At 40.3% G+C, this 25,320-nt stretch overlaps 1 protein-coding gene across 15 annotated transcripts in view; it reads left to right on the forward strand.

Annotated features, from left to right (window-relative positions):
- Positions 1–25,320, forward strand: part of RBMS3 (RNA binding motif single stranded interacting protein 3) — a 1,621,798-nt gene that overhangs the window by 1,042,142 nt on the left and 554,336 nt on the right. For all 15 annotated transcript variants that reach the window (XM_081526995.1, XM_081526994.1, XM_081526997.1 and 12 more), the window contains one exon: positions 25,156–25,214. In XM_081526995.1, coding sequence (XP_081383121.1) covers positions 25,156–25,214 — 59 coding nt within the window. The remainder of the gene's footprint in view (positions 1–25,155; positions 25,215–25,320) is intronic.

The following is a 25,320-nucleotide window of genomic DNA, read 5'->3' on the forward strand; positions in this document are numbered from 1 at the left end:
TGGTTTCCTAGTTTCAGAGATTCCTTTGAGTGTTTGGAAGGCCTGTCCCTTATGTGCATTGAATGGATTTTCTCACCATACGGACAGCTTGAAGTAGACATATTAGTTCTTTCTCAAACAAGATTAACTCTTTACTCTTAGGGACTCTGTTGTAGGGACTGTAGGAAGTGGCCTTTTTAGAAGTGCACATACACAAATACACACACACAAACACACAGATCTGTATGCTTTTTCTAATGTTCCTTTTTTGAGAAACATAATTTCCAGGAGGAAGCAGTAAATGTTAGCTCAAAAATAGCGGCAATATCAGTTCTAAAATAGTGAGGAGACACATGAATTGGCAGTTATCAGCCATTCAAAACCTTTATTCTTTTGCATTTCCTTGATACAGTGACATACTTTGAAATGATGATGTACTTGATATACAAAAGCAGTAGAAATTAAGTAAACAAACTGTCACCCTTAAATTCCAAAGGACATCCTTTGGTACTTGGTAATTATTCACTGAGGGGCTTCCCAGGTGGCACTAGTGGTAAAGAACCTGCCTGCCAGTGCCGGAAACATAAGAGATGTGGGTTTGATCCCTGGGTTTCGAAGATCCCCTGGAGGAGGGCAGGGCAACCCACTCCAGTATTCCTACCTGAAGAATCCTATGGACAGGGTGGCCTAGTGGGCTACAGTCTATAAGGTTGCGAAGAGTCGGACACGACAAAAGCGACTTGGCACACGGGCACAACTATTCACTAAAATTAGATAATTAGTTAATAATAAAGATTCCTTTGTAAGTGTGTAAATTGTAAACCTCTGAATGAAGATGACTACATTCTCACATCTGCTTGTTGGTGTGTGGCTTACACTGTTCTAATAGTACTGAAATAATTTTTCTATTGTATACTACATCAGGGGTCCCTAACCTCTGGGATCTAATGCCTGAAGATCTGACATGGAGCTGATGTAGTACAAGTAGAAATAAAGTGCACAATAAATGTGCTGGAATCATCCCCAAACCATCCCCCAGCCCCAGTCTGTGGAAAAATTGTCTTCCGTGAAACCGGTTTCTGGTGTCAAAATGATTGGGGACCACTGTACTACATTGATTTTGGCATTGCCTATACTTAAAAGCCACATAGAAATTCTTTGAAAGTGTTAGTGCTGGATAAGAAATCATATAAGTGGTGTGATATGTGAAACCCATAAACAAGAAAACCCATATGTAGGAAAGGAAATGAACCCACCTAGCAAGAGTTTGTGTGGTGAGATTATGAATAATTTCTGTCTTTCTGCTTTTTTCAACATTTTCCAAATCTGATTTTATGAGATATATCCCTCTATAATGGAAAAAATAATAATCACGTATTAAAGTGTCAGTGCTCAAGTGAGGAGTGGGCTGAAGACTGTTCATAGAATTTCAATTTTATGGGCATGAAGTATGGCTTTTCATTACATTTAATGTTAAGGAAAGTGGAACCAATTATGTTCCCATGGCATATGAAAAGTTCATACCATCTAAACATATCAACTTTTACTTTGGCTTCCTAGTGGTTAACTTTGAGACAAGGGGACAAGGGGCTACCTCCTGAGCAGAATATATTACATCTTCTTTGTGGGTGAATTCCCGTTGCGTAATGCACATCTGTAAGTGCAGCACAATGAAACCCATGCTAATCCAATTGGGAAAAATCATGCAACTTCAAAGGGAAACCACCTGGCAATGGAATCAGGCTAATTTGCAAGAAACAAATATCTGTCTTGGGATACAGGGCGTGTGTTATGTTCTTCTAAGAACTATTGTTTTTATTGCTATTATGAATTTCATATTAGGGGCTGTAGGAATTTTTTTTTCAAATTATGATATGGGTAAAAGTCTCTTTACACAATAAAAACCAATATGCTGCTGATAGTGTATTAGCACTTCTAGTTGTATTTTGTTTGTGTATTTCTTCTTTATTCAGCCTTTGGCAAATGGTTCTAAATTAAGGATTTTAGAATCTTAAAAGGAACCAGTAAGATTTCCTCAGAGAATGGATGGATGGAAAGAATTTTTTTTGCCACTCCATGTCTGTGCAGTGCCTTTTCATTACAGACATCATTAACTTCTGCCACCAATGCTAATATTCTCTGAATATTTTGTAGTGGAAAATGCTCTATAGCAGAAAATGGTGCTTGGTAGAAGAGTGCATTGATTGTCCGTTTCCAGTTTTGTGGTGTGTTTTCACAAACGAGACATACCCACGTCTCCAGCAGCCAGTTCATAGAGCAAGATGTGACCAGCACTGCAAACCCTTCGCACCTCTTCTAGTTACTAACTCATTCCAAGGATAAGTCCCACCCTGACTTCCAGTACATCACCTTACATAAATAGAATCTTGTAATAGGTGCTTTTGTCATCTGCTGCCTTTTGTTCATCATGGAAGATTCCTCCATATCGTTTGTCACCCCCATCACAGTGTGGTATTTTATTGTTTGAATAAACCCAATACGTTTATGCATTGTATTACTGTTGGCCATTGGGGTTGTCTCCAGTTTGGGGCTGCTGATGAACATTCTTATAAACCATTTTTAATACAAGGAAAAAGAAGCATGGCTTCTCTACTCATTTCTTATGTTGTCAGTCTAACAGAAAAAAGGAAGTTTCAAGTTTGTTTTCTTGTAAGCAGGTTTTTTACATAGGAATTAGCATCGTCATCACTGTCTATTCAACCACTTTCGTTGTGCACCTTCTCTCTGCTGTATTCTGTGTGATGTCTGGATAATACAAACATAGAAGATATTTTTTGTCCTTAGGTAACTCAGGAATAAGCCTGTGCTTACACGCAGAGCTACAAGGAGCAAGCACCAGACCCCCTGACTGAGGGAAGACTCCTAATTCAGCTGAAAGAAAGATGAATGAGTGAAGTCAGTCTGGAGGAGACACGCTGATAGGAGGCAAAGGAAGTTGTGAGCAGAGAGGCAGGAGGAAAGGAAGACAGTTGTTGACTGACAGAATTGCATGTTAGCAGTGAACATTTTTGAACTTTCCAGAAATCACCGTGGTTGGATCTGGGGGCTCACATTGGAGGATGATGAAACTGGAAACCAGACAGAAAACTTAGCTTGCTGTGTCCCCTGACAGATGTAGTAGAAATAAAGTGTATAAAGCATCATGAGGCAAAAAGACTGTTAGAGCACAAAATTTTTCTTGGATTTTGTTTTACCGCAACCCAGTCTAGTAGCGTTGCATCTATAGTGTAATGATAATGAAGAGTTTTGGGGGGTGTGAATAGTGTCTGTAATGGATTCTTAAGTCATGGAGTCTCCCCTTCAGTATTATGGGATAGGACCTGTGCTTACACATAGGATCACACACATGGTCATAGGTGTTTTGAGAAAATGTGCAAACTGTGCTTTGGGTTGTGATCTCTAGATGTTACGTTGCACTCGGAGCATCACGCGTGGCTTCATAGTGGACATTAGACACCATGTATTCAAGTTGGTTAAATAAGAGTAGATCAGGTTAAAAAAATAATCTGCAAGAAGACATGATCATCTTCCTGACTTGGGAAGCAGCCGAATTTTCCCTGCGTTTTCTGTTTAGCCCTTGACCTTCCCAGGTGGAATCACTGAAAGCGTCTCAGAGGTGTGTTGTCATGCACAACACTTTCTTCCAGGTGGAATGAGAGGGACACACTCAGAGGTGTGTGTCTTGCACGCCTCGTCCGAGGGTGGGGGTGAATGGACCAGCAGCCGCTGATGACCGAAGGGAGGAGCGTGGCACACAGCTTGGAATCTTCTCACTCTCTCAGTTACGGTTTCCGGAATCGATTTATACTGCCTGCCTGAATTTTCTGACTATTAGGTAATTGAAAGATTGAGCATCACCCTAGCAACTACCGTTTTGGAAAATCTACTGCTATAAGCTTATCATTAAGCTGGAATGCTTAGCATGCATTCTTTTATTAGGTCTTCTCACTTACCTAGTGAGATAGTTATATATTTTTACATACACTTTTTAAAATACTATGAATAATATAGTGAATGTATAAAACAAATAATCTTCACATAAATAATTTGACTGCATCATTGATTTACATTATCATGAATTATATGAATATCCATCAGTCAGTGAATTTTCTGCTATGGTAACGCAGGGACTGAATCTTTGGGGCTGATATAGAGAAGTTTTACAGATAATATTTTAGATTATATTTATTTATAATACTTATGGATAGTATTTCACATGTATATAGGAAAGTTTATAACTTTCTCAAAATGTTATGTGAAGAGATTGATGTATTGACAAAAATGATTTTGTTCTCATCCACTTGGATTTCTTGTTTTATAAGCTTTGAAATTAAGGATATGAAAATTCTTGTAAAGTTTGGCTTGATTTTCATGTTTTCTGTTTCTGGTATATGTGAGCTTCATGGAGCCACTTCTCTCTACATGACATGGTTTTGTCTATTTTCCCACTGCAAGTTCTGGCTCATTTAAATGCAGCGGTGGCATCCTTGTGTTTAAAAAGCTTGGAGTAGCTGCTCTACTGTATGAAAGTCCTCTTTCATTATATTACATCAGTTCTTTTTCTCAAGTGTCTTTGCCAGTTTAAAATAACACAATACCATAAAACATTTTACAGCAGACTTTCAAACTCTTTCTTATTTTGGCTATTGAATGATATTAAAAGTCATTCTCTTCTTAAAATGAAATAAATGTACTCCGTATAAAATATAAAAAGTGATGTATCATTGTCAGTAGGATATGCACTTGGCCATGCTGCAAAGTGGAAGATATATCTGTGCTTAAACATACTTGACTTTGCCACCCTGATTGTCTTGTCTGATGTTAGGGATGTGATATATGGTATTCAGTCCTTTATCCATTCATTCAACAAATCGTTATTGAGTAAGCTCTGTTTGTAAGGCCAGGGACATAAAATAAATAACATCTACGCACTACCCTTGAAGAACTCACCAATATTAGGATGGACAGTACAATGCAGTATTGATGAAGTATTGCATTTTTGTCATTAACACAATTGATGACAAAATGTACTTTCTGGTAGAGATACACTCTGTAACATGTTGGATCATAACTGGAATAAAAAGAAGCTTCTGAGGAGAGAGAAAGGACATCAGAGAGAATATATCAGTTGAGTTGAGGAGGAGGAGAATAGTGACAAAGAAAATGTGGGGAATTAGAAGCAAAGTGACCTATGTTAGGATTGGGCAGTGACACCTTATTAGTTGGGCTTCCCTGGTGGCTCAGATGGTAAAGAATCTGCCCGAAATGTGGGACACCTGGGTTCGATCCCTGGGCTGGGAAGATCCCCTGGAGGAGTGCATGGCAACCCACTCCAGTATTCTTGCCTGGAGAATTCCATGGACAGAGGAGCCTGGTGGGCTGGAGTCCATGGGGTCACAAAGAGTCAGAACGACTGAGCGACTCAGCATGCACACACTTTATTAGTCACAGATCATCTCTGAGAGCCTGATTAGGTGGCTGTGGTGCTGAGAGAGGCAGTGGAAACCAAGTGTGTGCTCTAAAGAGCTTCATTCCATGGATGCTAGAACACGGCTCTCAAAATGGTCACGTATGCTGCACGTTTGATGCAGTTTTTTTTTTAATTGTGTTAAATCAATAGATGATGTCAAGAGTTTCGGAATCTGAGGTTTGATGTCTTCTCCAAATGACAAGTGTAAATTCTTTTATTTTCGTGGAGGGGTAGAATTCCTCTATTTTTATAGTATAATTTGAAACAGTAGTTTTGGTGTCTAACAGCACATCATTCAATCTAAACCTATGCATTTTTCTTTTCTTTTTTAAAATTAATTTTTATTATAGTATAATAGCTTTACAATGTTGTTTTAGTTTCTACTGTACAGCAAAGTGAATCTGCTCTATGTATAGATAGCTCTCTCTGTTTTGGATTTGCTTCCCATTCAGCTCACCCTGGAGCACTGAGTACAGTTCTCTGTGCTATACAGAGTGCTCATTAGTTACCCATTTTATACATAGTATCAATAGTGTGGGTTTCCCAGGTAGCACTAATAGTAAAGAACTTGACTGCCAATGCAGGAGACAAGAAATGTGGGTTCAATCCCTGGGTTGAGAAGATCCCCTGGAGGAGGGCATGGCAGCCCACTCCAGTATTCTTGCTTGGAGAATCCCGTGGACAGAGGAGCCTGGTGGGCTACAGTCCATAGGGTCACACAGAGTTGGGCATGACTGAAGTGACTTAGCAAACACACACGCATCCATAGTGTGCATATGTCGGTTCCCATCTTCCAGTTCATCCCACCACTGTCATGTATAAATTCTGCTGCAAAGCTATGTCTTCCAGTTTGCGTTCAGTTTGCTGTGGAGTCACACTTGTACTAGAATGGGCCACATGTTGTGAAATCAGAAGCTTCTTTAAGGAATGAGTTACTCTAGAAGTGATTTCTAAAAATCCATGATGAAATGTACAGCTATACTATTTCCAGAGACTTTTGGTCATTTTTCTGCCTTTTGGGGTTGAAGTCATATCCAACATGTACAAAAAGACTTACAAATGCTTTTCTGGCCCCAGGACTGATCAGGGGACTGACTTTTATCCAAGTTTTTTCACTAGGCAATAAGAATGGTATAATATCAAGGAAAGAAGAGGGATTTTATAGCCAAATGCACCCGAGTTCCAATGTAAGCAACATAACTCAATAGCTGTGTCACATTGGGTAAAGTCACTTACTGTATCTAAGTTTAATTTTTCATCCTTAAAAAATGAAAATAGTAATATCAATTTATTTGGTAGTTGTGAGAATTTGGAATAAAATGCCTAATGCACTCTGGGTAGTGACTGGCATACAGCAGGTGCTCAATTAATGGTATGTGTGTATTTGTTTGTATATAAGTGTAGTCTACTACCATCTAGCCTCTGCCACAGAGATGTTTTCAGAGAAAGAGAAATATGGTGAGTTCAACATTGTTGTGTTTTTGAGGTGACCATTCAACATCCAAAAGGAAATATCCAATATCTCTAATTTTCCAAGTAGAGACTCTAATTGGAGACTCCAGACTGAGGTATGATGATGAAGACGGATCCAGAGAAAGAAATATGAGTGGGAAACAAAAAGAAACGGAAATTCAAAGTGTGGTGAAGAAGGAGATTTCTAGTTAATGGTTCTCACAATATGGTTCTTACCTGTGAGTTTGTTAGACATTCAAATTCCTGTGCCTCCTTCCAGACAAATGATCAAAACTGATGTTGGGGCACAGAGTTGTAAGAAGCCATCCAGATGATTCTGATGCATGCTCTTTTAGAGTTATCAGACTCATGGATATTGTAGCTCCAAAAGAGAAGTGGGCTAAGAATTATGTTTGAGGTACACCCACTTTCAGGAATCTAGAAGAAGAAAAAGGGCAAGTAAAGGAGATAAAGAGTAATAATCTGCAAGGAAGGAAGATAACAACTGGGTTAATGTGCTGCATGGGACTCAAAGGAGAATGTTTCCAGAGAAAGGTTTTCAAGACAGTTGAGTGGTACTGAGACCTCAAGGATGATGATAACTGATATCTTTTTACTTATTAAGAATGCAATATCACTTAGCCATTAAAAATACTGAAATTGAGTCATCTGTAGAGATGCAGATGGACCTAGAGTCTGTCATACAAAGTAAGAAAGAGAAAAACAAATATCGTGTATTAACACAAATATGTGAAATCTAGAAAAATGGTACAGATGAAACTTTTTGCAGGGCAGGAATAGAGAACAGATACAGAGAATGGACATGTGGATGCAGAGAAGGGGGAGGGGTGAATGGAACAAACTGGGGGAGTAGCCCTGACATATCTACACTACTGTGTATAAAACAGAGAGTAGTGGGGAGCTGCTGGACAGCACAGGGCGCTCAGCTCGGTGCTCTGTGATGAGCTAGAGGGGAGGGCTGGTGGTGGGAGGGAGGGAAGTTCAAGAAGGAGATATATGTATACATATAGTCGATTCATCTTGTTGTACAGCAGAAGCTAACATAACATTGGAAGTAATTATACTCCATTTTTTTAAAAAAAGAAGTTACATAATTTTCAGTTATGTTCCAATAATGAAAGTCAGTATTTAGGAAGTAATTAGAAATTAGATAATGAGAAGAAAGAAATCATATGAGCAGAGCAATCATTCAAGAACATTCTGTCAAGGAACAGAAAGAGAGATACATGATGCTAGCCGGTATATTGGGGGGGCAATGTATGGCAAAAAACCACCATGATATTGTAAAGTCATTACCCTCCAATTAAATAAATTAACTTTTTTAAAAAAGGATCTGCAAATATTTAAGGAAAGTCAGAGGAGAAAATGCCCTTGTGTTGGGAAAAAAGCATTGTTTCAGAATACATGGATGGTATACAGTAAGTTCCTGCTGCTGCTAAGTCACTTCAGTCTTGTCCGACTCTATGTGACCCCATAGACGGCAGCCCACCAGGGTCCACCATCCCTGGGATTCTCTAGGCAAGAACACTGGAGTGGGTTGCCATTTCCTTCTCCAATGCATGAAAGTGAAAAGTGAAAGTAAAGTCGCTCAGTCGTGTCCGACTCCTAGCGACCCCATGGACTGCAGCCTACCAGGCTCCTCCGTCCATGGGATTTTCAAGGCAAGAGTACTGGAGTGGGGTGCCATTGCCTTCTCCAAGTAAGTTCCTACATATGAACAAATTCCCTTTTGAGAGCACATTCATAAATCCAATTTGTTCATAAGTCCAACAAAGTTAGCCTAGGTACCCAACTAACACAATCAGCTATACTTTTCATTCAAATAATACATAAAAAACAAACACAAAAGTAAACAAAACATGCTTAATCTAACAGTATAGCACCTTGAGAATTACAGTAGTACAGTCGAGCCACTGGCATACGGGGTCTGGCATCGAGTGAACAGACAAGAAGAGTTACTGGCTGGAGGAAGGAGAGGAGACGGGAGATGGTAGACTGGAAGGACTGTCAGCAGCAGGAGACGGAGGGCAGGCTGCAGTCTCATTCACACCTGACGTTGACAGCGCAGGCTCTTATTCCTGCTGGTTTCAGTTCTATGCACCATCCTGGAAAATGATCCAGTGATGTCTGAATCCAGTGAAGTCTCTTTTTCTCTCATCATCGATGACATGGTAGAACTGAATAATATTCTGAACAGCTTCTGCAGCCTTCATGTACCATTCTACATTCAGGTCCTGTGCCTCAAAAAGTAACAGTGCCTACTTAAATAAACAAAGGGGATCTTCCTTCCCTGCATTAGGAAACTCTTCGGTTCTTTAGTTACTTCTCGTTTCTCTTCATCCTTTCTGTGGGCACGTTTGCATCTTTGAAAACTCTCAACTTGAAGGTTCTTCTGTAGGAGACTGTATGGCAAACAAGGGCACAGATGTGGCAGGGATGCATAGGAATTGGCAAAGAAAAGAGGAGTCGTGGCTTCTGTTTTGAGACAAGAGGGTGGCAAGAGGCACTCAAGCTGAAAGGCAGACTCTATGCTCTGGAGCCAGATAGTCTGGGGTTCTACTTCTGCTACTTCCTGGTCACATGACCTTGAGAAAGTTACTGTAAGTGTCCCTGTCTCAGGGTCCTCATCTATAACACAGTTAGTGACAGTGCCTGCCTCCCTGGGCTTGTTGTGATGACTAACAAGAACAGGTCTACATAGAGAGCTCATAGACAGGGTTATAAAAGTGTCCACTAAATAAAATAAATAGAGATGGACATTAAAGAGGTTTTGAAGAGGAGACCCGTGAATTCCTGACACAATGACTTTGTTTCTGGCGAGAGACGTATTTAAAATCTCCGAAATCTAAAATCCACTTACAGAAGACTAGGGTCAGGCCCACAAAGACCAAATGGTCCCAGTGTGGGATGCTATAGACAGCTGACTATGCATGGATGAGCTAGCAGTGTACAACGGTGAGCACCCAGGAAGGCCAGGGTCAACACGTGGCATACCAAATGCTGTGCCTTGTTGGCTGCTTGCCAGGAAAGGGGGAACTTGGGAATGAGTGGGCATGGCGTAGTCAGTGGAGCAGTGGGTCTTGGTGGGAGATTAGATGCAGAAACATCTGGGGAGGTAATGGGGGAGATGTGGAAGGGGCTGAACTTGGAGAACAGACTGAGCGAGGAGTTAGGTGTTGCCAGGAGAAGATGGGGTGAGTGGAGGAGAAACTCTGAATTGCCTTGGAGTATAAATGAGATGTCATATGTGCACTAAAGCGTATGCTTCCTAAGGGGTCTCTGCAAGCATGGGACTGTGACATGCAGGCTCTGTCACATAAGCAAGAGATGTTGTTGTCTAAGATATCATTTGTATGCTAGACAGTAAATGCATAGGTAATAGAGTGTAAGTCAGGCTTTAGTAAAATAATGAAAGAAATTTCAACATGTCACCCAGTGTACTAGGAATGTCAGCACATACTCTTTTATTTCATTTTTATACCCTCTATAAACAAGAAGCAGGTCTAGTGATTATACTCTACAGATCAGGAAACTGAGATGCCAAGGTCCTGAGTAGTTGTTCTATATTCTATGGATGGTACAGGTCAGATTCAAGTCCATATTTTTTTTCTTTTTCTTTTATGTTGGAATATAGTTGATTAGCAATGTTGTGTTAGTTTCAGGTATACAGCAAAGTGATTCAGTTATACTATACAGGTATCTATTCTTTTTCAAATTCTCGGGTCCGTATCAATTGATTCCAAAGTCCATTCTCTTTTCACATTAGCAGAACAAATACTGCAGGATGTTAAGCATGCTAAAATGCCCTATAATCAGTTGTGGGAAGTACTCAAAAGAATGGGGTTGCCATCCCATTTTTTTTTTTTTACATGGAAAACCCTTTCTCTCTAGCTTTCTTTAAGGTGACAGGTTAGATACTCTTAATTGGACAACACAAATATACAACCTAAAGTGTAACCCAAGAGTTAACAACTATGTGATTTTTGTTTTGCTTTGCTTTATAATTTGGAAGCATTCATTTTTGGACTGGTATATCCATTCCAGGTTTACATCCATGTCTAATTAAAGAATCAACAAAGACACTAACCGATTAACAATCATAATTTGCCTGCCAGTTATCTTTGTTCATATTAGTACTCTAACTCAATCAAACTAGAAATTCACAACTAGTTATTTCAAGTAAAAGAAGAGAATTACATAGCCATTGCTTGTGTGTTTTCTTTGGACTTTCTGAAAAGTCCCTGACAAAAATTTCAAAGCCTCTGTCCTTGTGTTGTAAGTTGTCATTATATTGACTAGATGAAAAAATATTTCTAAGCAAAACCTCTGCTGCTGCTGCTGCTGCTAAGTCGCTTCAGTCGTGTCCGACTCCGTGCGACCCCATAGACGGCAGCCCACCAGGCTCCGCCGTCCCTGGGATTCTCCAGGCAAGAACACTGGAGTGGGCTGACATTTCCTTCTCCAGTGCATGAAAGTGAAAAGTGAAAGTGAAGTTGCTCAGTCGTGTCCGACTCGTCGCGACCCCATGGACTGCAGCCTACCAGGCTCCTCCGTCCACGGGATTTTCCAGGCAAGAGTACTGGAGTGGGGTGCCATTGCCTTCTCCAAGCAAAACCTCTGAGGAGAATTTATAGTCAACCTTTTCCAACATAGAATATCATTTGAACAAAATCAAATGCTGTTTGCTTAGGAAAGTTCCCCAAGCCTGTGGGTTTTGCAGGTGGAAAACAAAATGCTTTGCTGTTTGTATGGTATTCCCTTTCTTGAGGTGATGGTTTCCAAAACAGCCAGTAGCATCAGTATCACCCGGGATCTTATGAGAGATGCAAATCCTTCAGGCCCACCTCATACCTGCTGAGTCAGTATTTCTGGGAGTTGGGCCCAGCAATTTGTGTGTCAATAAGCCCTCCAAGAGATTCTGAGGCACATCAAAGTCTGAGAATCACTGTCTTGAAGTTGGTCAGATTGTAAACGCAGCACAACAGTCCTGGCATCCTGGTGAACCTGTAATTTACTAAATACTAATTAATACATATATCTACAAAAGAAGCTTTTTTTACAGTTGTTTTTCTTGTCCCTAAGACATGTAAAAAGCATTTCCGATTGTCAAAATATTGCTCTGTCTTCATTCCTTTTAACTTTGTATATTTCTGGCTACACTGGGTTTTGTCGCCGCATGTGTGCTTTCTGTAGTTGCAGCGAGCAGGGGCTACTGTCTAGTTGTGGTGTGTGGGCTTCTCGTTGTGGTGGCTCCTTTTTATACTGAGCACTGAGCCCTAGGGCACTTCAGCATCAGTACCTGTGGCTTGGGCTTAGCTGCCTCAAGACATGAGGAATCTTCCTGGGACCAGAAATGGAACCCATGTCCCCTGCATTGACAGATGGATTTTCAACCACTGGACCACCAGGAAGTCCAACTGCTCATTCTTTAAACAATTCCTCCTCCTGGATATTTTCTTCAATTCCCCCAGCTAGAAACTCTTATATCATATTCTTTGTAAGTTTAAAAGGAAATTTTGCTTTGTGCAATAGACTTGTGAAATCTACTTGGTGTGGATTCAAGAGCTTAATTGCCGCTGGAGGGATGAAACAAAATGCCCAGATTACAAGACCAAGAATGAGTTTCTAGAGTATCAGTTGTCTGCTCTGGGTGATCCTTGTTATCACACAGAGGTCTTGGGTGACAGACAGCTTGGAGGTGTTGTTTGATGGCTTGGAGGGACCAACTGCAGAATCATTGCACCAAGCATTCAAGGAAGAGTCTTGTCTGGATAGTCTCACCTTGGTTGCCTTTACCAAAGCTCACTAGTCCTCGGATAAGAGGTGGCTGTGTTGGATTGCTAGGCTGCCATAGCTAAGAGCCATTTAAGCAACAGAAATTTATTTTCTCGTAATAAAATGATATGAGATGAAGGTGTCACAGAGGTGATTTAGTCTAAGATCTCTCTCCTCGGCTTGTAAATGGCCATCTCTTCCCTCTGTGCCTTTGTCCTAATTTATGATGCTGGTTGGTTATGGGCCCACACATAGGACTTGGTTTTACCTTACCCTTTTAAACGCTGTTCGTCCATATATTTACATTCTGAGGTGCAAGGTGTTAAGACTTCAACATATGAATTTTAAAGGAATATGGTTCTTCCCACAACAGTTATTTCTGGTTTTGACTGCTCATTATATATAACACACACACACGCACGCATGCACACACACATATATTGGCTGCACTGGGTCTTAGCTGTGGCATATGGGATCTTTAGTTGCAGTATATGGGATCTAGTTTTCCTGACTAGGGATCGAACCTAGGCCCCCTGGATTGGGACCATGGAGTCTTAGCCACTGGACAACCAGGGAAGTCCCCTGACCACTTGTTTGTAGAATGAACTTGTAAATGCTTCAGAACATTAATGGATTATGGACTTGTTCTCTTGTAGATGGAACCAAGTTGATGTGGTCCCTCAAAGGGGTAGTCCCACCACATTCCTACTGGATCCCCAAAGCCATACATATACCCCATTAGCATCCCCAGATGACAAAGAATGAATGAGCCATCTAGAAATAGGCAAACAATCACATTGGCTGAAAGGATAATATTCCATCCCTTAAATAAACGTAGTACCTTTGTTCTTGTCTTGGAATCACTATGGAAGGCATGTGAAAAATGAGTTAGCTGGGAGTTAATTGACTGCGGAACCTATTTTCAGTCTCTGCTTGTATTTTTTGAATTATACTGCACAGGGGGTGATTCAGGAAAAGGCTTCAAAAAGAAATTCTTTAAAGAAAGATCTCACTGAGTTGATGTCTTCATAATTCATGAAGAGTAGATCCATAATAGCCCTATTTTCTCTTCAATTTTGGAAAATAAAAGATGCCAATAGTTTAAATTAGGCTCATATGTGGAATAATCAAGGGTATCAACAAATGACTCCCATGCTATTTAAAAATGAGAATAAGTGACAAAAAGAACAGACTGTGTCTTTAAAAATTAAATGTAAAATCTGTATTGATGGGTTTGGGTAAACTTATTTTGAAGAGTTGATAGACAACATATGAATTTATAAAACTCAGTTGTGGAAACTCAAAATATATTAAGTGGGTAGTTATTGCACATTGGCTTCTGTTTGTGATTGCAGAATCCTCTCAGCTATAAACACAATTTTATTTGGGACTGAGCTGTGTGTTTGGAGAATGTACTCAGGACATTTGGTGACTTTATAGATATGATGCAGAGTTTAATTTTTATATTAAAAGATGTCCTGGCAATGCTGTATTAGCTGCTTCTCATACTGGCTGGAGAAGGCACTGAGCCCAGATGGAAAGAATTAGGGTAAAAAAGCATGTTCATTTATTTGTTTCCCCCAAGAAGCTGAAACCCCAGGAAGTTGACTCTGGGTAGTATTTTATCTCTTCTAGCTACAGGAAATGAAAATATAGAAAAGAGAATTGGGGACCCTGCTGAGATGTCTATTTCCAGGCATCGTTCAGTAACTCGGTCACATTTTTTCCTCTAATATCAGATTTTGCTTCCCACTTGTGGGTGGCAGTAAGAAAAAAGAAAAAAAAACTTTCTGAACACAAATAAGTAATATAATGTAAGTTTAAGAGTAATTTTAAATGAGAAATAATTGTTCTTCTTCAGGGTGTATAAAGATGTATTATATGCAGTAGTTTTTGCATTACTCTGACAAGACATCAGTAAGAGTAATTTAATATAATTCTTCACAAGTATATTACATGGATGACTTTTGTCTTTATGGTGGTTTTAGGCCTCTTCCCAAAAATAGTCTAAACTTGATTTACCTACATCAGGAGTTGACTTTGCAGGTCACGGAGGATACAAGACCAGTCATGCAGAAAGTACCTGTTTGTCATTGTGAGAGTTCAGACATGAACTAGAACCAATGGCCCATTAAATACCCACTCTTGTTGTTTAAAGCATATTCTAGCTTTGAGAAATAATTGTTAATACAGAATCTTGTAGCTGAGCCAAGGACTGGAATTCCTGTAACTCTAGTCAGAGTAGAAGCTAAATTAAGCAGTTGTGTTCAAGGGTTTTGTGATTCTGCGCCACTGGAAAGTCTCGTCTAGAGAGTAATTAGGAACAGGAGAAGCCAAGAGATAGCACACTTTGCTTTTTGGTGTGTGTGTGTATGTGATTATAAGTTTTCCATGAATGGTAGTATTGTAATACTTTCTGAATTATAAATTATATTTTTAAGAAATCTAGAAGGGTGGGGGGTGAGAGGAAGGAGGTGATATATGTATAATTATGGCTGATTTGTGTTGTTGTATGGCAGAAACCATTGTAGCATTGTAAAGCAGCTTTCCTCCGATTAAAAAATATATTTAAAAAAATGTTGCTTGATAAATGAGTCACAAATGTTTTCTATGAGAAAGCAGTTTGTCTTGGGGCTGTAAAAAACTGAAAGCGATTCTTCACATATACTAGTGATACATTTAATGAAAGAGAAGTCTTCCATGTAAAAGCGTTATAGGTATGTAACATAGGTATATAATATAGGATGGAGGGTATATCATAGGTTAAAAGTCCCATTGTCAGAGAGAATTCACTTAGATACAGTAATTTTCAATTTCCTCTTTAAAAGACAGAGCTAAATTTTAATTTAGAGAGTACTTACATGAAAATTTCAGGAGTAGCTTTAGAAACCAATTAAGAAGGATTTTTGTCTTAAGGGTTTGTGTGCCTGATGTGAGATGGTTATAAATGCTCTAAATTCTTTTTCTTCCCTGGATTTTACTTCTCTCATATTGTATTGATGGGTGCTTTGGGTGGGGGGAAAATTTCTGCAGATGTTCTCTTGCTTCTCCATTTTTGTTTTATTCTCGAAGATATGTACAGTTTTGCAAATGTTTACTTGCCTAAATAGTCCAAATCTACCAAACATCACTGTAGTTAATGTGTATGGGGATAGGTACTTTTAAACATTGTCTACTGAACACACTGTTCAAAGATTTTATTATTGTCCTCATTATTTTCCTAAAGGAAAAACTCCTGGGATGAAATAAAGGTGTTCAGTGAGGATATGTTTGTGTGCTCCAGGGTTGGGGAAGGTGAAAGGATTAAGAATTTTTTGGGGGGGCGGGGAGTGGGTCTGCATACGTACAAAGTTTTAAAGCCAGTTCAAAGAGCATTTGAAAACCTAAATATCTATAGGTATTTTGTGAAGGAATATTGGGCTTCTCTGGTGGCTCAGATGGTAAAGAATCGGTCTGCATGCAGGAGACCTAGGATCGATCCCTGGGTGGGGAAGATCCCCTGGAGGAGGGCATGGCAACCCACTCCAGTATTCTTGCCTGGAGAACCCCATGGACAGAGGAGCCTGGCAGGCTATAGTCCACGGGGCCACAAAGAGTCAGACACAACTGAGCAACTAACACTTTGATTTTCTTTCAAAGGAACATTGGGATAAGAATATTGGTTCATATACAGGCAAATTTGGCCGTGGAATACAGAATGAAGCAGGGTAAAGGCTAATAGAATTTTGCTAAGAGAACACACTGGTCATAGCAAACAGCCTCTTCCAACAACACAGGAGAAGACTCTACACATGGACATCACCAGATGGCCAAAGCCGAAATCAGATTGATCATATCCTTTGCAGCCAAAGATGGAGACGCTCTATACAGTCAGCAAAAACAAGACCAGGAGCTGACTGTGGCTCAGATCATGAACTCCTTATTACCAAATTCATACTTAAAGTAACAAAAGTAGGAAAAACCACTAGACCATTCAGGTGTGACCTAGATCAAATTCATTATGATTATACAGTGGAAGTGAGAAATAGATTTAAGGGACCAGATCTGATAGACAGAGTGCCTGATGAACTATGGACAGAGAATTGTGACATTGTACAGGGGACAGCGATGAAAACCATCCCCAAAAAGAAGAAATGCAAAAAGGCAAAATGGCTGTCTGAGGGGCCTTACAGATAGCTGGGAAAAGAAGAGAAGCAAAAAGCAAAGGAGAAAAGGAAAGATACACCCATCTGAATGCAGAGTTCCAAAGAATAGCAAGGAGAGATAAGAAACCCTTCCTCAGTGATCATTGCAAAGAAATAGAGGAAAACAGTAAAATGGGAAAGATCTCTTCCAGAAAATGAGCGATTCCAAGGGAACATTTCATGCAAAGATGGGCTCAGTAAAGGACAGAAATGGTATGGACCTAACAGAAGCAGAATATATTAATAAGAGGTGGCAAGAATACATAGAAGAACTGTACAAAAAAGATCTTTGTGACCCAGGTAATCACAATGGTGTGATCACTTGCCTAGAGCCAGACATCCTGGAATATGAAATCAAGTGGGTCTTAGGAAGCATCACTACAAACAAAGCTAGTGGAGGTGATGGAATTTCAGTTGAGCTATTTCAAATCCTAAAAGATGATGCTGTGAAAGTGCTGCACTCAATATGCCAGCAAATTTGGAAAGCTCAGCAGTGGTCACAGGACTGGAAAAGGTCAGTTTTCGTTCCAATCCCAAAGAAAGGCAATGCCAAAGAATGCTCAAACTACCACACAATTGCACTCATCTAACACGCTAGTAATATAATACCCCAAATTCTCCAAGCCAGGCTTCCGCAATATGTGAACCATGAATTTCCAGATGTTCAAGCTGGTTTTAGAAAAGGCAGAGGAACCAAAGATCAAATTGCCAATATCCGCTGGATCATCGAAAAAGCAAGAGAGTTCCAGAACAACATCTATTTCTGTTTTATTGACTATGCCAAAGCCTTTGACTGTGTGGATCACAATAAACTGTGGAAAATTCGTAGAGAGATGGGAATACCAGACCCCCTGACCTGCCTCCTGAGAAATCTGTATGCAGGTCAGGAAGCTACAGTTAGAACTGGACATGGAACAACAGACTGGTTCCAAATAGGAAAAGGAGTACGTCAAGGCTGTACACTGTCACCCTGCTTATTTAACTTATATGCAGAGTACATCATGAGAAATGCAGGGCTGGATGAAGCACACGCTGAAATGAAGATTGGCGGAAGAAATATCAATAACCTAAGATACTCAGATGACACCATCTTTATGGCAGAAGGCAAAGAAGAACTGAAGAGCCTCTTGATGAAAGTGAAAGAGGAAAGTGAAAAACTTGGCTTGAAGCTCAACATTCGGAAAACTAAGATCATGGCATCTGGTCCTATCGCTTCATGGCAAATAGATGGGGAAACAGTGGCTATTTTTGTGGGCTCCAAAATCACTGCAGATGGTGATTGCAGCCATGAAATTAAAAGACGCTTACTCCTTGGAAGCAAAGTTGTGACCAACCTAGATGGCATATTAAAAAGCAGAGACATTACTTTGCCAACAAAGGTCCATCTAGTCAAGGCTATGGTTTTTCCAGTAGTCATGTATGGATTTGAGAGTTGGACTATAAAGAAAGCTGAGCGCTGAAGAATTGATGCTTTTGAACTGTGGTGTTCGAGAAGACTCTTGAGAATACCTTGGGCGGCAAGGAGATCCTACCAGTCCATCCTAAAGGAGATCAATCCTGAGTGTTCATTGGAAGGACTGATGTTGAAGCTGAAACTCCAATACTTTGGCCACTTGATGCGAAGAATTGACTCATTGGAAAAGACCCTGATGCTGGGAAAGATTGAGGGCAGGAGGAGAAGGGTATGACAGAGGATAAGATGGTTGGATGACATCACCGACTCAATGGACATGGATTTGAGTAAACCCTGGGAGTTGGTGGTGGACAGGGAGGCCTGGTGTACTGTGGTCCATGGAGTCATGAAGAGTCAGATACGGCTGAGCGACTGAACTGAACTGAACTGAATTAATGTTCAACAGGGCAATAAACTGTAACCTTAAGGTTATCTTCTCCACTGGACAGGATTTATTTACATCTCTGCTCCATAAAAATCCACAAGTTAAAAAAAAATGTGGTAATAGACATTTGGTAGTGATAAACAACAACAAAAAATTGAACCTATGGGTAATTGTATGATTAAATACATCAAGAACCTAGTTAATAAAATCCCAAAGATTAAAATAAGATCAATATTAATTGTAAATGTAAATTATCCTTTCAGCAAGTAACTGCCTGAGAAGTTTTCTTTGTGGAAGGTTTTGACAGTCTGCAGAGTAGTATTGTGTTTTGTTTTGTTGTTTGGGGTCTTTTTGGTTGTGCTGGATCTTTATTGTGGCATGTAGGGTCTAGAGCGCGTGGACTCAGTAGTTGTGGCATGCGGCTTTAGTTGCCCCATGGCATGTGGCATCTCAGTTCCTCCACCAGGGATGAACCCATGCCCTCTGCCTTGTAAGACAGATTATTTTACTACTGGACCGTCAGGACGTTCCCAGTAGTAGTTTCAAGCTGTCATTTGGAATAGAACCTTAAACTCCTTCCGCTGCTTATCTGCTTCAGAGACTGCGAAGGGCTAGAGAGAGTTCTACACTGCAGATAACAGCGAGAAAGTGATGGCAAGTAAAGCTAGTATTACACGAGCACCTTCTCTATGTCAACCAGTGTTATCAACACCCTAGATGAATCCCACTTACCCGCGCAACAACTCTATGGAGTAGAGACCAGTGTCATCATTTTATAGGTTAATAAGTAGGTATATACAATTTTAAGTAAATAAATCAATTTCAAAAGATAAACTTATATCATGATGGCTTCCCAAGTGGTGAAGTGGTAAACAATCTGCCTGCTAATGTAAGAGACCTCAGACACGGATTTGATCCCTGGCTCGGGAAGATCCCCTGAAGGAGGGCATGGCCAACCACTCCAGTATTCTTGCTGGAGAAATCCCATGGACAGAGAGGAGCCTGGTAGGCTACATTCCATGGGATCATAAAGAGTTGGACATGATTGAGAGCTTTTACACTCCACTTATATTATGATAGATGATGAAATGATGCAAAGAGCACATAAGACTTCCTTAGCCAATCAAATATACCCAGGCTGAACTGAGATTTGAGTCATGGAGGTTTATCACCACAATATATTTTTTTAATGACTACACTGCATTGCCCTGGAGGTCAAATATTTGGATCGCCAAAGACATGAAAGTTGATGGAACAAGAAAATTGATATATGTAGCTTTTCTATTCTAGAAGCTGCACACTACATTATTTAGTTCAGTTTAGTCACTAAGTTGTGTCCAACTCTTTGCGACCCTATGAACTGCAGCACGTAAGGCCTCCCTGTCCATCACCAACTCGCGGAGTTTACCCAAACTCATGTCCATTGAGTCAGTGATGCCATCTAACCATCTCATCCTCTGTTATCCCCTTCTCCTCCTGCCCTCAATCTTTCCCAGCATCAGGGTCTTTTCCAATGAGTCAGCTCTCCACATCAGGTGGCCAAAATATTGGAGTTTCAGCTTTGACATCAGCCCTTCCAATGAACACTCAGGACTGATCTCCTTTAGGATGGACTGGTTGGATCTCTTTGCAGTCCAAGGGACTCTCAAGAGTCTTCTCCAACACCACAGTTCAAAAGCATCAATTCTTCGGCGCTCAGCTTTCTTCACAGTCCAACTCTCACATCCATACATGACCACTGGAAAAACCATAGCCTTGACTAGACAGAGCTTTGTTGACAAAGTACTGTCTCTGCATTTTAATATACTGTCTAGGTTGGCCATAACTTTGCTTCCAAGGAGTAAGCGTCTTTTAATTTCATGGCTGCAGTCACCATCTGCAGTGATTCTGGAGCCCAGAAAAATAAAGTCAGCCACTGTTCCCACTGTTTCCCCATCTATTTGCCATGAAGTGATGGGACCAGATGCCATGATCTTAGTTTTCTGAATGTTGAGCTTTAAGCCAACTTTTCCACTCTCCTCTTTCACTTTCATCAAGAGGCTCTTCAGTTCTTCTTCACTTTCTGCCATAAGAGTAGTGTCATCTGCATATCAGGTTATTGATATTTCTCCCAGCAATCTTGATTCCAGCTTGTGCTTCCTCCAGCCCAGCGTTTCTCATGATGTAGTCTGCATATAAGTTACATAAGCAGGGTGATAATATACAGCCTTGACGTACTCCTTTTCCTATTTGGAACCAGTCTGTTGTTCCATGTCCAGTTCTAACGGTTGCTTCCTGACCTGCATACAGGTTTCTCAAGAGGCAGATCAGGTGGTCAGGTATTCCCATCTCTTTAATAATTTTCCACAGTTTATTGTGATCCACACAGTCAAAGGCTTTGACTTAGTCAATAAAGCAGAAATAGAGGTTTCTTTGGAACTCTCCAGTGGATGTTAGCAATTTGATCTCTCATTCCTATGCTTTTTCTAAAACCAGCTTGAACATCTGGAAATTCACGGTTCACATATTGCTGAAGCCTTGCTTGGAGAGTTTAGGGCATTACTTTACTAGCGTGTGAGATGAGTGCAATTGTGTGCTGGTTTGGGCATTCTTTGGCATTGCCTTTCTTTGGGATTGGAATGAAAACTGACCTTTTCCAGTCCTGTGACCACTGCTGAACTTTCCAAATTTGCTGGCATATTGAGTGCAGCACTTTCACAGCATCATCTTTTAGGATTTGAAATAGCTCAACTGAAATTCCATCACCTCCACTAGCTTTGTTCATAGTGAACCTTTGAAGGCCCACTTGACTTCACATTCCAGGATGTCTGGCTCTAGGTGAATGAACACACCATCGTGATTACCTTGGTCGTGAAGATCTTTTTTGTATAGTTCTTCATGTATTCTTGTCACCTCTTCATAATATCTTCTGCTTCTGTTAGGTCAGTACCACTTCTGTCCTTTATTGAACCCATCTTTGCATGAAATGTTCCCTTGGTAGCTCTAATTTTCTTGAAGAGATCTCTAGTCTTTCCCATTCTGTTGTTTTCCTCTATTTCTTTGCATTGATCACTGAGGAAGGCTTTCTTATCTCTCCTTGCTATTCTTTGGAACTCTGCATTCAAATGGGTATATCTTTCCTTTTATCCTTTGCTTTTCACTTTTCTTCTTTTTGCAGCTATTTGTAAGGCCTCCTCAGACAGCCATTTTGGTTTTTTGTATTTCTTTTTCTTGGGAATGGTCTTGATCCCTTGCTTCTGTAGAATGTCATGAACCTCCGTCCATCGTTCATCTGGCACTCTGTCTATCAGATCTAGTCCCTTAAAGCTATTTCTCACTTCCACTGTATGATCATAAGGGATTTGATTTGGACCATACCTGAATGGTCTAGTGGTTTTCCCCACTTTCTTCAATTTAAGTTGAATTTGGCAATAACGAGTTCATGATCTGAACCACAGTCAGCTCCCAGTCTTGTTTTTGGTGACTGTATAGAGCGTTTCTATCTTCAGCTACAAAGAATATAATCTATCTGATTTTGGTGTTGACCATCTGATGATGTTCATGTGTAGAGTCTTCTCTCGTGTTGTTGGAAAAGGCTGATTGCTATGACCAGTGCGTTCTCTTGGCAAAAGTCTATTAGCCTTTGCCCTGCTTCATTCTGTACTCCAAGGCCAAATTTGCCTGTTACTCCAGTTGTTTCTTGACTTCCTACTTTTGCATTCCAGTCTGCTGTAATGAAAAGGACATCTTTTTTGGATGTTAGTTCTAAAAGGTCTGTAGATCTTCATAGAACCGTTCAGCTTCTTCAGCGTTACTGGTCAGGGCATAGACTTGGATTGCCATGATATTGAGTGGTTTGCCTTGGAAACGAACAGAGATCATTCTGTCATTTTGAGATTTAAGCACTGCACTAATTTCAAAAATCTCATATTCAAGTGCCTACTGTTAACTTTCACAAATTATGAGATTTTGATCAAATTACTGATATCTTAGAACATACTTTCTTCTTCTGCAAAATAGTCATAGATACTATCAATCCTAGCTGTCTTTGATTTTGTTTTATATAGAGTTGTCATTGTAATGATGCAGGAGAAGAAGGGGTACTAAGTATACAAGTGGCTGAAGCTTCAGGGTTATGTGAGTGAAATCTGCCCTGTTCAACACTGGTCAGCTCCAGCCCAGTGCCACCTGACTTAACAAGGGTGGAGCTTGTGGACGAGTAGCATTGCAGACCCCTTCCACTGATCTCATACAATTATTCCTATTTCTGTTGTGACCTACTAGTAGCTCAGCTCCTATTGAGTGATTTTCAAGGCTAAAGGTGGTATTATTATAATAACAGTGAAAGTGAGTGAAAGTGAAAGTTGCTCAGTCGTGTCCAACTCTTTATGACCCCATGAGCTGTAAAGTCCATGGAATTCTCCAGGCCAAAATACTGGAGTGAGTAGCCTTTCCCTTCTCCAGGGGATCTTCCCAACCTAGAGATTGAAGCCAGGTCTCCTGCATTGTAGGTGGATTCTTTACCAGCTGAGCCACAAGGGAAGCATTCTCAGCACTATGCTATTTTCAACACCAGAATTTTAATAAATGACCACTGAAATGCTCCAAAGCATCAATGATGTAGTAAAATGTGCTTACAGATGCAAAAGAAATATTGGAATGTTTAATATTCATTAAACAGAATCTTTAATATTTAGCCTATGTTCTTAATACATGGCGTCTTTAATATTTAGCCAGTGTTCTTACACTTCCTTGTTGTTGATGTTCAGTTACTAAGTTGTGTCCAGCTCTTTGCAATGGTAGCATGCCAGGCTCCTCTTTCTTCCACTCTCTCCCAGAGTTTGCTCAAATTCACATCCATGGAGTCCTTAATGCATCCAATCATCTCATCCTCTGCCGCCCACTTCTCCTTTTGCCTTCAATCTTTCTCAGCATCAGAATCTTTTCCAGTGAGTTGACTCTTCACATCACGTGGCCAAAGTATTGGAATTTCAACTTCAGCAACAGTCCTTCCAATGAATGTTCAGGGTTGATTTCTTTCAGGATTGACTGGTTTGATCTCCTTACAGTCCAAGAGACTCTCTCAAGAGTCAGTTCCAGCACCACAGTTTGAAAGCATCAACTCTTTGGTGCTCGGCCTTCTTTATGGTCCAACTCTCATATCTGTACATGACTACTAGAAAAACACAGCTTTGACTATGTGGACATTTGTTAGCAAAGTGATGTCTCTTAGGAACACAGAATTACAGGAAGACTTGCCAGAGATTTTCTGACCATACCTGAAATCTTGAACATAATAAACTTAGTGCTTAAATTTGCATTATAACTTATCCATGTCTTATGCTGGTCCAGAAGCATCCTTCATGGAATCCTAAAGAAGGACCAGGCTTTAGGAATTGTCTTCCTTGTCCCATCATTTATACTTCATAAATGGGCTTGACAAGATTTTCTCATTTCCCTTATCCCCCATCTTTAAAAAAAACCTGACAGTAGATTTTCTGCTAGAGTTATGAAATAATTAATACAAATATGATGTATATAGATATATATAGTAGAAACTTTGTTGTAGAGGAAGCACCATGGATAACCTATATCATTTGTTATTTACAGCAGATCTTTATTAAGCTTCTATGGGCTTCTCTTGTGGCTCAGCTGGTAAAGAATCTGCCTGCAATGCAGGAGAACTGGGTTCGATCCCTGGGTCGGGAAGATCCCCTGGAGAAGGGAAAGGCTGTCCACTCCAGTATTCTGGCCTGGAGAATTCCATGGACTGTACAGTTCATGGGGTTGCAAAGAGTCAGACACGACTGAGTGACTTTGACTTTTCACTGATGCTCTAGGCATGGGGAATACAAAACTCAGTCCGTATCCTCTATTAACTTACAGTAAAATTAATACCATTTTAGTAGCAAGGAAAACAGTCCGATTTGTCCTAGGACCTACTAGGAATGACAGCATTTCAATGTAACATTCTTGCAAATCCTGCAAGGTGATTATTCCAGTTCTCATTTTTACAAATGAGAAAGTGCGCTTGGAGAAGTTATGCTGAACTGCTCAAAATCAGAGAGCTAGCTAAGCGCCAGAGTTGGACATAGGCACTGATCAGTCTGGTTCCAAGTTCTGTGCATTTTTCCATGAATCCACAGAGTATAATTTGCTTTGATCACAATCACACACAATCCCCTCTCAGCTAGCTATGACAGCCTGACAGGTTTATTTTCGAAGGTTCAACCCAGTGATTATGGAGGGAAGGAAGCCCATTCTCGAGCTGTAAAGAGGCGCTGGTGAAAAGAGGTTATCCAGCTGTGAAATGGGGATTCAAAGCTTGTTTGCTTGGTTTATTCCTGCTTAACTGTGTGTGCACCAATGTTCATCACAGTGTTTTCAGTATCTTCAGTGAGTTACAATAACATGGATTTTTCTCTCTCTCTTTCAGGTATGGAAAAATCGTATCCACAAAGGCAATCCTTGACAAAAACACAAATCAATGCAAAGGTATGTGTCAGGACATCTGTAAGTGAGCTCACACCTGTGTGTTCGACCAGGCGAGGCCTAGGCATCAGCTGCACGAGGATCCCTGTATACAGTATATGGCAACCTT

This window comes from Giraffa tippelskirchi, chromosome 9 (genome assembly GCF_054371585.1).
Source record: "Giraffa tippelskirchi isolate mGirTip1 chromosome 9, T2T-mGirTip1v1.2.pri, whole genome shotgun sequence".
Lineage (NCBI taxonomy): Eukaryota > Metazoa > Chordata > Mammalia > Artiodactyla > Giraffidae > Giraffa > Giraffa tippelskirchi.